The sequence below is a fragment of the Corapipo altera genome, unplaced genomic scaffold, assembly GCF_003945725.1.
Source record: "Corapipo altera isolate COAL_440 unplaced genomic scaffold, ASM394572v1 108, whole genome shotgun sequence".
Classification (NCBI taxonomy): domain Eukaryota; kingdom Metazoa; phylum Chordata; class Aves; order Passeriformes; family Pipridae; genus Corapipo; species Corapipo altera.
The window spans coordinates 237,476-252,271 of NW_020885028.1; the positions used below are offsets into that span (position 1 = coordinate 237,476).

Below are 14,796 nucleotides of genomic sequence, written 5' to 3' on the forward strand. Positions count from 1 at the left end.
AGTCTCATTTGGGGGGGGATATCTTGTCCTCAGTCTCATTTGGGGGGTCACATCTCCTCCTCAATCCCACTGGGGAGGGGGATGTGTTTTCCCTACCAACCCCATTTGGGGGGGGGATATCTTGTCCTCAGTCACATCTAGGGGACACAGCTTCTCCCCGCACTGTCTTTGGGGAGGCACACCTCCTCCATGCCCACCCCAAATGGATGGTACATGTCCTGCTCACACCCCTTTGAGGGGGACACCTCCTCCCTGCACCCCATTTGAGGAGCACATCTCCTCCTCATACTCCTTTGGCGGGCACATCTTCCCTCCGCATCCCCTTTGGGGGGCACGTCTCCCCCCTCCAAGCCTCTTTGGGGAGACACATGCCCTCCCCAATCCCATTTGGGGGGCACACCTCCTCCTCACACCCCTTTGTGGGGACACGCCTTCTTCATGCCCTCTGTTTGGAGGAGGGTCACATCTCCTCCCCATAGTCCTTTTGGGGGGGGGCAGATCTCCTGAAGCCCATTTGGCTGGGGGCACGCCTCCTTCCCACCCCCCATTTTTTGGGGACATTTCTCCACTCACCCCTTCGGGGGTTGCACCTCCTCCCCATCCCTCATTTGAGGGGCACAGCTCCTCCTCACTCCCCATTTTGGGGTCACATCTCCTCCCCATACCCTGTTTTGGGGGTCACACCTCCTCCCCACCCCCTTCTGGGGGGGCTCTCAGCCCTGTCCCCTCCATGGGCAGCCTCGCCTGCGGCGGGGGGTGGCAACAGCAATTCCCGCAAATTCCTACCCGGGATTATTGACAGCGAGAGAGGTGCCGGCCATGTGACCCCCCCGGAGCTGCGCCGGGAAGGGTTAATACCACCGGGATTGCTCCAGGATGGATGCTGGAAGTTTACCTGAGGTGATGTGGATGTGGAGCCTTTTGTGTGCGCGGGAGCGGGTAACAGGTACCTCCCGGGCTGAGGGGCTGAGGTTCGGGAATGAGCCCCGCTATCCCGGATAATCACCCGGAGGAGCGGGAACGGGAGCCGCTCGATGGCTTTCAGGCAATTAGCACATCAAACAAAAGCCGGAGCAGCCTTCAGAATGTTTATTGAGAAGTTGAAAGCAGGTTCCTTTGTATTATTACAAATTGTTTGAATAGGATCCTGATTTCCCTTTGTTGGGAGACACGCTTGGAAATAAAAAGGAAAAAAACCCCTCCGTTTTCAGCGGAGCAACTTTGGATGTTGGTTATGTTGGGAGATCTTATTTTCAAATGTGTTTCAACTTCTGGCTTAATTCTCAGCGATTGTTAACTGGAGCGGGGTGTGAGGAGTGCAGCAAGTACAACTTGCGCTCTCAGTTAAACAGTTCTCCTTTATGTTTAATTTCGGTCTCTTCCACACAGCCCCATCTGGTTCTCAACTGCAGTTTTTCAGCCGTTTTGACTCGGAAAGGCAGATTTTGTAGCCTGACAGTCATTTGCACTTCTCAGGAGAGGGGTAGTAACTGGCAACAGTAGCAGGATTTAAAGGGTAATTATGGAATCGATAACGTGAGGCTGCAGCTCGGGCTGGCTCAGGGGATGTGAACGCTGTGGGAAGCATCCCAGATAAAGCAGGCCTGCAGGCACACTCCGGTGGGAGCTTAGGATTTGGGCAGGCTGTCTTCACATAATGCTTTCCCGGGATTGCTGTGCTCCGGGTGAAGCACACCTTGCCTTTCTTCTGAGTCCTTAATGCGACATGAAAGAACAGCTGGCCCTGCTCCTTCAGGAGTGAGATGGAGCCGATGTAGAAAAAATGGGAACTTGCAGAGGAAGGTATCCCAAAGAAATGCTGTAATGAAGGAATTAATTAGATGAGTTTGTCCCCGAGCCTTAGAACGGATGTGTTGGATCGAGCTGATGGTATTTTGCTGTGAGGATATAAACTGCCTGAACAAGTATGTTAAGGCTTATGGTTGAAATTGGAACTGGACTGCAATTTGGGAGGTTAGGCTTTGATGCCTGGTGCTCTGCAGACCTCCTGTGAGAGCTTTTTACAGGGACAGGAACCGTGCTCTGAAAAAAAAAAAGTCAGGTTGGAGATGCAAAATATTTTTCGAACGTTAATTGTGATCACGTTCCTTGCTGCAGTTCATCCGTGGGAAAATAAGGATGATGCTTTCCCTAAGCATTTGTCTAGAGCTCAGGAAGCTTTCTCTTTCCATGTTCATTGTCTAACATCATGCCTTTGGTTTGGCTCCGGGTCAACATGTAATATAGGTAATGACAAATAATGTTACCTCTCCCAGTGGTAATTGGGACCTGCTAGGAAGAACAAGACACATTTGCAAGCCTGAAGTGAAGGATGGGGTAGGGACTAAAAACTGCCCCTTTTTCTATGAACCTCCTGGTGCTGAAGCTGGATTTCGATAGGATTAGTTTGGAATCAGTCTGCTGCTCTGGTTTGTGTAACAAATATGCACAACAGTTGGATACCTTGGGCGTTATTCTCTGTTTCTACAAATCTGGCCCTAACATTTCCTTGATTTATCTTGTGTCTGAATCCCTTTCCTCTGTTACATCTGTTTTATTCGTTCCCTTTCGCCTGTCTGAAGTCTGCAATAATATGTGGACCTTCACCATTAATTTCATCTGGCTTTTTAGACATTTTAATGGGATTTTTGTGCTTTCAGTAAGGCACAGAATACACCTTCTCTGTTAGTGATTGGAGTAGGATTCGGGAGTGCAAATCAGAATTAGGTCAGTTTAGTGTTGGACATAGTGCAGGCAGAGATGATAACTTGTTCTTGGAAAGTGTGTTAATAAAATATATTTAGAATACAGGAAACATCAGAGTTTTATTCTAAACCACCGATTCATGATGTGATTTTTCCTGTTTCAAAATTAGTTTTCTGTCAGTACTGTGAATCCTGGAAGCTGTGAACATCAAGTTCTGTCTCTGACACTTTCTAGAAATAAAGACTCTGCAATTAGGACTTTGCTGACAATTTAACTGATAAGTGAGGCAGAGAAACCGATCCCAATTCTAAAGCTGCTCTAGTATTAGGGGGGAAATAGTTATGAAATGGTGCTGGGAGGTATTTTTATGATGCCTTTTCTGTTGGCAACACTGGTTGTCAGTCTGGGGCTGATCTCTCCGTGGATCTGTTATGTTCCCCCCTGACAGACCCAGGCGCTGCTGTCGGGGGGTTCATCGTTCTGTAACCTATAAACTGCATCATTTTGCTTGTGGTCCTAAAATGCTAAAACCTTTGTCCTAAAACAGTGCACAGTGCAAGTCAAACTGGAGCTGGGGCACCGAGCCCAACTGAGGAAGAAGCCCACCACGGAGGGGTTCACCCATGACTGGATGGTGTTTGTCCGTGGCCCCGAGCAGTGTGACATCCAGCATTTTGTGGAACGCGTGGTCTTTCGGCTGCATGAGAGCTTCCCAAAGCCCAAGCGAGGTGAGTGGGTGCTTGAAGGTGTATTATTAGGTGTTCTCTCTATGAAATAGCATTTTGCAAGTTAAGGTTGTCTTGGGCTGTCACTTTTCTTTAAAATAGCTCCTTAAAGGGAGCTATTGTGTGCACTCTGCTTTAACCTTTCTTGACTGTGTTTGAGGAAGGTCAGGGAGAATGGGACCTTTCTTCTGGTGAAAGGGCAGGAGGTGAGGTGCTTTCTCCTCTTGTTTAAGCATTAGTACTTGCAGGTTCTCAACACGCAAGTGACAGCAGAAGATAATTCACGTTATGGAATGGGAAAGGTAGGTTTGATTTGTTGGAATTTGCCAGCAAAAGCTAGAAGCACATGATCAGTGAGAGATGCTCAGATACTGGGCTTTTGTATGTACTGGGGTATGCAGAGTTCTGCATTGGTCATGGATTCTTGCAATTCCTAGCCTCAGGTGCCAGTTCAGGTAGATTAACCCAGCAGAAATCAGTGATGCCGCAGGGTGATGGTCTCTTTGCCGCTGGCTGTGCGGTCAGTGTGCTTGGGCAGAGTATACACATTGCAGTGTTATTTTCTGTCTTTGCTTTGTGACTGTGTAGAAAAAATGCTGGCACCGGGCAGCGGGAATTCATGAGGCTGAGGTGGAGGAATAGGAATTGCCCTTTTAGGGGGCAGTAAAGAGTTATATCTGTAACATGTGTAACTATAGCTGCAGTGTTACTGTTTTAAGAAATATAAGCTGCCTGTGAGTGTTGCTGTGAAGTACTTTGTAATGTGCATTCTTAGAAATATTCTTTTAAACGAAGTACACTCAGAATGTCTTAGGACAACCTATGACATGGGTTATTTGTAAGAGACCACAGTGGAAAGTAACTCAAAGGCGCTCAGCTTACAAGAATGTGAATATGGAATGTATGTTAATAATGTCTCCTTCAAATTAGTGTAGTAAAACTGATGTATGATAAGCAAGTGCAGGACTGAGCTGAAAGCTAATTTATAGAATAAAAGTTGTAATCTGCTGGGTTACAGTTCTGTCATCTGGTGTAATTTAATTTATTACAAACAACTGTGTTGCAGTAGTACATAGAATCATAGTGTGGTTTGGGTTGGAATGGACCTTAAATACCACTTTGTTCCATGCCCTGCCATGGGCAGGGACACCTTCCACTAGCCCAGATTGCTCCAGGCCTTGGACACTTCCAGGGATGGGGCAGCCACAGCTGCTCTGGGCAACCTGTGCCAGGGCCTCCCACCCTCACAGGGAAGAACATCTTCCCAAATATCCCATCTAACCCTGCGCTCTGGCAGAGTGAAACCATGGCCTTTGCTCAGTCAGTTGCTTTATCATCTACATTCACAGAGATATTTTTCCCTAATCCATGGATTTTTAATGCTTCATTGAGCTCCATTCTAAGCCCAGCATGCCTTTGACCAAGGTGTGTTTGGGTTTTACATAAATACTGTGGCATATGCATCCTATTCCTAGGTTTGTTTGAAGGGTTCCTTCAGCTGGTTCTGTCTCACTTGGAGCAGATCCTGGTGCTGAAGGTGGGCTCGTGCTGCTGGCAGATTGCTCCTGGAATCCTTGGAATTTGTCAGAATAGAGTGGCAGAGGAACAAAGGCTGCTTGGCAGATAGGCTTGAGATTCCCGCTGCCATATTGGCACCGCTCTTTGATTTTGGGTTTTTCCCTCTAAATGACAGGGTTCTTATGTAAAATTCAAGTTAAAGCAAGTCTAGAGGTTTTTATTATTTTTAGCTATGCCTTTTTTTCACAGTTGAATTTTGAGTGCTGTTTTTCAGCACCTTAATGATGGTAGAAGTGCTTAGAGCTGGAGTAACATATCTACATTAAAGGAAAGTAATTTGTGTGCTTTTTAGGTTTGATGTACTGTTTCCTAATCATATTAATTACTCGGAATTCTTATGAGAAACTCCAAAGATTTACACTGAATTCCTCTAATTACTTAATTGACTTTATTTACATATATTGTAGTGCATAAATTATACGCGAGTGCATCCGGTTCCTGGGAGGGAGAACATCTCTGTGGGTCTCATGTTTCTTCTGGCAGCTGTTGTGTGTTTCTACATCATGGCCAAAGAAATGATCCTGGAATCCTTAAGAGTTGGATATCCCTATCCTGAAATGCAGTGGTGGGTAATAGGAAGGATTCAGGAGCATGAAGCTACACCAGGTAGCGGGATAGGGGCAACTGAGGCAGGAAACACACAGATTAATTTCTCTGAAGCAATTAACTTTTCTAATTGCTGTGCTGCAGAAAGCAGCTCTGACCTTAGCAACAAACTGGTTCACCTTCCTCCTTGTGTTTCCTTGTGTGTGGAATAAATAGCAGTGCTCACTTGCCCTTTGGGTTTGTGAACCTTTGGGGGAAGCAGCCTCTTACCTCATTATGAGGGTTGAGGATTTCAGGGGAGTGTTAAAAGTTAAAAATAATCATCTTGCTTGCATGTTGTAGTGCTTTGATTAATAAATATGGACATCAAAGTCAATTTTACCTTTCTCTGCTGTTGTACCTTTTGGGTCTTGGCCTTTTTTTGCCAGACAGCTTGAACTGGCAGTTTGCATTGCTGTGGAACAGCCCAGAAATGTAATTGTATCTCGCTGCAAAGGGGGGTAAGAATCTCACAGAGCCTCTGGCCTGGAGTGTTTTATGTTTCCTTTCCCTGGGAGGAGCTAAGAACAGATTTTCATGTTCCCAACTAAGCCTGTGGCCACCATCTTATTCTGTGTGGTTTTCTCCACAAAGGTCAGTGTTTTAGCTGTGTCCTGAGTTCTCAGGGGCCCATTTCTCCTCTTGCAACTCCTTTTTGGCTCAGATGAAATTGTGCTGAATTCCAAGTTCACGTTTATTTGTTCTCTTTCAGTGTGCAAGGAGCCCCCCTACAAGGTGGAGGAGTCTGGCTACGCTGGCTTCATTATGCCCATTGAAGTGCACTTCAAAAATAAGGTAGAAATCTGATTTCTGGTCTTCTAATTGTTTTGAGCTGTGCCAGAGCCTGAAACTGCCTGACAGAAAGACTCTAAATTATGTGACTGTTTTATGTGTGTGTTTTTTATTAGTCTAATAAATAGAATTTAACTGGGAGTTGGAAGCTCCTGCCAGACTTCAAAAGAAAGCTTTTGGCAAAAATGAAATTGCATAGAAAGGTGATATCAGGACAGTGGATGGTCCTAGAGATTCTGAGCAGAGATTGTACCACTTGTAGCTCCTTTAACTTGGAGACTATGAAAGCATTTTAAAATATTTTATGCACACATGGAAGTAAATAAACATAAACTGCTGATTTTGTAAACATTTGTAAACACTGTGTTGTCCATAAATGAAAAAAATCCACTTTTTAATTTGCAATCTCATTAAATTAACTGTATAGGTATGAAATTTGTAGATACACATTTGCATGTCTAGGACGAGTATTCAGACCTGTGTTAAAGATATCCTGATTCACTGCTCTTCCAGAAAGAAAACACTAAATATTTGAAGTCTTAAGATGCATTGCCAACAAGCATATGAAAGTTAAAGTTTGGGATTGATTGCTTGCTTTTAGTCTTACCACAGAGGTCACGTGCTGCAGGACTTGGAGAAGGTTATGAAAACAGGGAATTGGGCTCTTGTGTTCATATTACCTCAATTTCGGTCAAATTGTTTTGTTAAATAGAAATAGTGAAGCTTTCTGGGTTTGATTACTGCTTAAATAATAAAATAAAAAAATAATGTTTTTCTTATTATCCCTAAGAGGGAACCTAGATGAAACAAACTAAAAATGTGACCATTGAGCCACATCACTGTAATCTCTGCTCTCACCCTCATATATATATATATTTGCGTATGTATAAAATATATATATAATTAATTCTCTTTAGCTTCCCGTCATTTTTTCCATGTACCTCCCACAAAAATCTGTCAGTCATTTCCTTCTCACCCCAGTCCAGCACAGGACACTCTCCTGGCAGTGTCATTTTGTGAATAATTAGCATTTTAGTTTGGTTTTTTTGGCCCTGCTGCATTGCCCTGACCCCACTTTGAGTCGGAGTAATGAGCCAGATAATGGGACTGAACCACGAGAAGACAAGCTGGTCTCCTAAACCTGGGAATGTTTTGCCCACAAGTTATTTTTTGGGTGAGTAGGGGAAGCCAAAAGGCTGTGAAAAGAAGTGGCAGTCAGAGGGTGGGGGTGAAAGTGGTTGATAAAAGCAGCTTTTTTGGCAAACACTGAAAACTATGACTTGAGTGCAACAAAAACCCCCCAAAAGCTTAAAAGTAGTTCGAATTTTGGTGGCTTTTTTGAGGTTTTAGGTGGGAGTCAGAAAACTCTTGAATGTTCTGATGAGTCAGGTTCAAAATCCTTTACATTCCTGACCAAAAAATGTGAACTTCTCTGTGTTGATTCCTTGTAAGTGGAACCTCTAATGACTGTGAGGAGTGAACTGTGTTTTAGTTCTACTCTTTTTGTTTTCCCTTCCTTTCTTCACCCAGTCTTTCCTCACACTTTTTGCTGCAGGTTTGTCTTTCACAAACCCTCTGATCTCTCATTTCTGTGTTGGATTTTTGTGGGTGCTCTTGTTTGCACTGACTGCCATCTGCATTCCTGTTTTCTTTTTTTCTCTGTTCTTTATATCCCTGTGTTGCTGGTGGAATATGGAACTGGCAGCTTTTCTGCCTAGAACTCGGTTTCCCACCCACCAGGGTCATCCCTTCTCATTGTTCCTCCACACACGTGACTGCAGAGTTGTTCCCCTGCTCTGAGCATAGGGGTGGCTTTTATAAATAAGGGAAATAGGTGGGCTCTGTTCTCCCTGGAAACAACGGAAGAAGCAGTTAATTTAATTTGTTGCTGACATTTTGGTCTTAAGAAACATGGCAAATAAATAGGACAACAGGTTTTAGTTGCACACTTGTTTCAAAATCTACAGATGTTCAAAATATTCATCCTTGCCTTATTTTTTAGATCCATGTGTTATGGGGAAGTTCTTTTCCATTTTTAAGCTGATGGACAAATTGCTAATTAAGGAGTTTCAGGCAGCATTAAATTGGGGCAAGCTCTGGTTGAGGGAACAGGTTCCATTTTCCAGCACATGGTTGGAACAGAGACATCTTCTCAGATTCAGCCATGAAGTTAAGACTGCTGGAAGCTCAGAAGCTGCTGCTGATGTGGTGATGAGTGACAGGACCCGAGGGAACAGCTGGAGCTGTGCCAGGGGGGTTGGGATGGATCTCAGGGAAAGGTTCTTCCCCCACAGGGTGCTGGGGCACTGCCCAGGCTCCCCAGGGCAGTGGGCACGGCCCCAAGGCTGCCAGAGCTCCAGGAGCATTTGGACAACGCTCTGAGGGACAGGGTGGGATTGTTGGGGTGTCTGTGCAGGGCCAGGGGTTGGACTGAATGATCCCTGTGGGTCTCTTCCAACTCAGAATATTTCAGGATTCTGTATGAAGAATTGGGCTCCTGTATCCCCCATTGCCCACTTGGAATTTTAAGAGCTATGATTATTTTCAGTAAGTGGAACTGAAGGAAATATATCTTCTGCAAAGATAAAGAAGCAAAGACTGGGATATAGCAGAAATTTAAAAGATAGGGAAAGAGGATGAGGAATGGCAAAGGCTTAGGATGCAGCCTGTATTCTCCTGAATTAAAGAACGTGGTGTTAAAGCACCAAATAAATCAAAATCTTCATCACTTCAAGACCACGTGTTCACTCTGATCTGTGTAAACCTGTTGACACTGGTGGGGATCAGCTGGTGTGTGTGGAGCAGATATTGTTCTGAATTGATTACAGCATTTGGGGCTCATCCTTGAGTAACTCCCTTCAAGTAGATGTTAGGGATTGATCCTGGGATTGGGGAGAAAAGGCTGTTTGGAGGTTGGTGGGTGTTGTGGCCATATGCTCCCACATTCTGACACATTTTTGTTGATGCGTGTCCTGGGTTGAAACCAGAGTTACAGAGGCTTTGGGATTTGTTTATCGGTGCATGTTTAGCTTTTTAAAGGTGAGAAGAGAAAGGATTTAAAGGAGTGAACTAATCTGTGGATGTTGATCTTCGTCGTGGTTGGCTGAAATGGGTTTTTTTTCCCCCAGTTTAAGCCTCCTTTCTTAGCCATTTCCTTTCCCTGTGCTGATTTGTTAATGGAATAGTAAATCCTGCAGAAACACTGACCTATGCTTCGTGAAGAAACAGTTTTAAGAGTGGTTTTAATGAGCTTCGTCAGGGATTTTTTTAAGCAACTTGGCATAAAATTACCCATTAACTCTTTGTGTTGGAGTACCCTCTTATTGTTGTGTGTTTGGAGCAGCAGAGTCGGTTCTCTTGGCCCCCCTGAAGCTTTTGGTGCCTTTCTGTCAGACAGGCAAATGTCAACAGAGTGTAAAAAAGGTGTAAGAGCCTGTTTTTATCCTCCACGAGGGTTGTTGGGTTGTTGTGTTTGTCGTTCCTGTGCTGCACTTCAGTGCCTCCCTAAGTAGGTGCTTTCTCAGCCTTGGCATTTGGATCACAGATTATAAATTGTGAATGTTGCTGTGAGCCTGGGCAGTCTGTGGGTCTGAGTGGACTGTGTGGCCAAAGGACTCATTTAATACCGGTCGAGCCTCTGCTGCTGTAACTGATCCTGAAAAACAAATGGCAGGGGCTCAGCAGGTTGATTGATAAAGCTTTTGAAAGCAGAGTTGACTAATGACAGCAGATCATCTGGACTGGAAATGTTAGTGTGCTATTTTTGTGGTGAAATCCTTTGTGTTTCCGTAACGAGGGCTGCTGTTAGTGGCTTCTGCTGCTCGAATCGATACAAACTGGGTACAACAAATGCGTTGCTGTTTTTCTCCTGCTCTTCCCCTTCCCTCTCCCCCTCAATTTCAACAGTCTGGAGGCTTTTTTTCATTGTTGTCTCTAAATAAATCTCTTACAGTGGTACATGTTGTGATCTGGAGGCTGTGATACAGGTCTGACTTTGGTATTCATCCCCTGTGACATTTTTTGCATCCCAATCAAATTAGATCAATCCCCCTCAACAAAGCTAAAGGTCTAGTGTATTTTCATGTTACTCTGATACAAGACAGATGATATTAATGCAACATGGATAAGATGCTGTATTAAAGTCTCTTTAAAGATGCTACCTCCCAATTTTAGTGCTGGAGTTAAAAGCCTTTCCAGGATTTACATAATGGATACACAGAACTTGGGTTTTTCCTATTAGTGAGGAGGAGATAAGCAGAGAAAGCGAAGAAATCCGTTTGATTTTTTCCAGTGAGGTTCAAGAGAAAAACATGCGTATTTTACCCCTTCTGCAACATTTTTAGGTGTGATACAGAAAACAAACAGAGAAATATTGGAGAAGGGAAAAATCGTTTGTGTCTCACAGTAGGAACTCAGTGGAGACGTTGTAGGTGGGCTGCACATATGGCAGGGGAGTGAAACAAGATCAGCTACAACTGGTGTCAGGACTGTGCCTTCAGGAAGGGATTGGCCTGGGAAATGCTCCCAAGGAAGGTTGGAGAGCCTGTGTTTGCACAAGACGTTTGATTTTACACAAATTACTGTTCTTGGGGCGGGGTCTGCACAGGTTTGAGGAAAGGAGGAGTAGCTTTAACCTGTTGGTGTTGACTCTGTTGCTGAAAGTTGTGGACAGAGGAGTAAAACTTTTCATTTGTCTGGCCTTTAAGGGAAGCATTTGTTGCTCACATTTTTTAGGTCTATTCTGCATTCCCCACCAAACCTGCAGCACTTCTGTGCTGCTGCTAAGGAGCGAATCTTTTTTTTTTTTTTACCTTTTCCTGTCAGAAATTAATATGTATTATCAGTTTATCCATTCCTTTATCTAAGCAGGGCTTTCCTGGCCAAACCCTCCCTGGGCTGTGTGTGTTTCAGTAGCCATTCAGTGTAGGGCTTCCATATGCTGAAAATGTGTGTGTGTGTGTGTGTGTGTGTATAAATATATATATGTGTGTGTGTATATAAGATATATGTATATATAAGATGTATATATTAAAAATAGATACGTATATATGATCTAAATATTAAAAATATATATGTATATATAAGACGTGTATTAAAAAGATATAAAAATTATATATAAAATATAAAAATAGATATTGGTATTAAATATAATATATATAAAATACATAGAGATGTATAAAATATATAAATAGATGATTATATAAAATATATATATAAATTTCTAGTGCCTGACAAGGATGAGTTTGCAAACACAGTAGCTTTACTGGCCATGCAGCTTCATATCATCTGTTTGTAAGAGTTAGGAGATTATTAAATGCTTGTCTTGGACCAGTGAGTACAAAAATATATCAGGAACACCTAATTTTCAAACGGAGAATTATTTCTGATGCGGGGAGAGTCCAAAATGCTGTTCCCTGTTGTTTCACTGAAGAATCACAGAAACTATAAAGGTGGTTCATGGTCTCCTGAGTGGAACACAAGGCCACTTGCTTCAAAAACTGAATCTTGGGCTATTCACTTTTAAATGTCCTCAGTTGGAAGCGGGCGGAAGACCAGTCAGACGGGTTGTACGAGCCTGGGAAGGGGGTTTCATTTATACAGACGTTCTGGATAAATGACTCTGTCAGGCTGGATCTATGGCAAACGGGAAGTGGTGTTAGATGTTATAGTTATTGAATAACCATGAGCCTGCTTCCTTGGTGTGCTAGATTTTTTTGTAGATAATTTTGTTTTATGGCTTTCTAAAAGTGATTTATGAGCTTTATGCGCACGCTACCAGTGAAATCCTTTTGATTTGTGTTAAGTGGCAAAGGGCACACCCTGCCTTAAAAACAAGACAAGGAAATTTTAACAAAAGACTTTGAAAAATTCCTCCTCTTTACGAAGAAAAGTGCCAAAAGAACTTTAACCCATTACTTGAGAACTCAAAGGGAAAATAAAGCAGCTTCAGTGCTCGTAACAGCACAGTGGCAGTCGGTGCAGACAGGAAGCAGTAAAAATAAAACCTAATGTACCCTACTTGGGAGATTGGAGGTGGAATAGGGGGATTCATGGGATGAAGGGAAGTTTACAGCAGCTGCAAATAAAAGCTTGGCCCTGGCTTTGTGATCCACACTCGTAGTTTACTTCTCTGGTATCTTGAGATTTAAGGGGCAGATGCAAAGTGAGGTTCTGAGGTGCCGAGGTGCCTTACTGAGAGATCCCCCCTCCCTGTACCAGCTTAACCATTTCATGTCCAAATTGACCATTGGATTTTAAATCTGAATAGCTGATATCTACCAGTTAGAAATGGATGTGATGCATCCTTTTTAAAGCTCTTCTTGGGAGTAAGGCCCTTCAGGGAGCAACAAAATATCCAGAGAAAGTGAGGCTCTCCCCTGTTCAGTTTTACTGGTTGATGTCAAGGGTTGAATATCGGAAGGTGGAATCATCTAAGAGTAAAGCCTGGCTTGTGTGTGTATTTGCTGCTCAATCAGGAGTAGGTAAAGTTATGCTGTAGGACTGTCTGAACCAAAGTTTGTAGAGTGAGAAAGCACCTACACCAGGCTGCAACCTCAAGCAGCAGGATGTGTGGATCCCAACATAGTATTTAGAAAGGCTTTGAAGTGTGGCACTGTGGATTCAAGTTAGAAGATGGGTAGGTCCAGGTCAATTGAGAGAGATTTCCCTTGGTCTTCCGCCCCCCTTCCCCCTTTGATGGTTGTTTGGAGGAAAGAACCTTTTAGGGAGGACCGGATGGATTAATCTTTGGAGTGGCTTGAGCTGTAATCATTAGCTGGGCAGTGAGGGCAGTAAAGGAAAGAATGTTTATTTGCAGCTTTTTGCTTTGAGACTTTTGTGGTGGTTCTTTTAGGAGTGCTGTAATCTCAACTATTCACTTGGGGGGGGGGGTTGGAGGGCTCCTCATGGCCTGGGGGATACAAAGGGGATTTTAATGATCAGGACACTTGGCTGGGGCTCCTTCCCAGGGCAGGAGTTGGAGAAAAATCACATTGAAAAACCGCCTTAATTTTACAAAAATTCAACAGAGACACAATAAATATTTGGGAGCTTCTGTCCTTGTGAGTCTATACAAGAAATGGGATACCTAAGGTGAGAGGGAGAGGAATCTACTGCCTCTGCTCTGCTCAGAAAGCAAACAAATGCCAAAGCAGAGCTGGTAATGGGGTGGCAAAACAACTTTTGACCAAAGCCTGCCTTTGCTAATATATTCAAGATCTATTTACTCTCTTGTAAACCAGGAAAAGCATTTTAGAAACCATTATTAGGCCATATTTGGGTTTCTATTCATCCTTCATTTCAGTTTATTAGACTTTGAGAGACCCTGTGCAGCTGCTGTTTGGACTGCAGTGAGCACACACGCAGAGCTGGCTAATGATTCTGTTAATGAGGATGATCATGGAAGGGAGGGAAGCGACAGGGCAGTGGATTTTGCAAGGGTTTTTTCTTTTTCTTCCCATTTATCTGTTTTAGTGGCCACTGAACCCTTTGGGAAGACACTGAACCCTTTTGGGAGGGCGTGGGTTCTTCAAGACTGTCCCAAGAGAAGCTCTGAAGACCTTGGTGTTGGTAGCCCGTTAATCTGAGACTTGATACCTGTTTGGGGGTAGGACTAACCTTGACTCCCAGATAAGCTCAGGGCGCTGATTTTGGTGTAAATCAGGTGTAGTTACCACCCTTTGTATTATGAGAGGTGTAGTTTGTCCAAGAAATGGCCTCTGCAGCAGGAGCAAACAGCAGGAATCGGGGTGGTCCGAAGCCGTTTGACGCTCTAACCTATTTTCAGCAAATCTAATGGAACTCAGGCCGGGAGCCTGCGGCGTCTGTTCCCATCCAACAATGCAACTGCACCAGGAAATCGAGCTGCTGGATATGAATTCTGGAAAAGGCTGCTGTGCAGCTGCTTGATGTTGCGCAGTGAATGAGGCATGTGGGAAGCATTCATGGAAACACAGAGGGTACTGCCGGGCTCACCGGGCTTTGCAGGAGAGTCTCTCTTGCCACATTTACTTTCCAAGCTGGAATACAAGAGAACACCAGGCAGTGTCCTGTGGGTATTTGTAGCACACAAGCAGCCTGCAGTATTTGCAGTTTCTGGGGAGGGGGTGGTGAAAAAAAAGGAGGAGGTTTGTTCCATTCTGTGCTGCAGATGCAGCAGGTGGAACAGAAGCAGTGAGGCGCAGATGATCCCCAATGTGCATACAAAAACTCGGGATTGCTTGGGTGAAAGTGCCCTTGGAAAAGTTCAAAAGCCTGGGATATCTTCCCATTCAGCCTCTGCAATATGCATATTGAAAAGGATTTTGCAAACCAAGTCATCCTTTTCCCTGTTGTGTTTAATCTTTTCTTGGTACCCACAGAGATCCCGGGAGTTCAGAAGTTGTTCCTTCTCTAAAAAAAAGGATTATGC

General features: G+C 43.9%; 1 protein-coding gene across 3 annotated transcripts in view; it reads left to right on the plus strand.

Moving 5' to 3' along the window:
• MLLT1 (MLLT1, super elongation complex subunit) overlaps positions 1-14,796 on the plus strand; it is a 32,598-nt gene that overhangs the window by 740 nt on the left and 17,062 nt on the right. For all 3 annotated transcript variants that reach the window (XM_027668111.1, XM_027668109.1, XM_027668110.1), the window contains exons 2-3: positions 3,254-3,434; positions 6,307-6,389. In XM_027668111.1, the coding sequence (XP_027523912.1) occupies positions 3,338-3,434; positions 6,307-6,389 (180 nt within the window). In that variant the 5' untranslated portion in view covers positions 3,254-3,337. The remainder of the gene's footprint in view (positions 1-3,253; positions 3,435-6,306; positions 6,390-14,796) is intronic.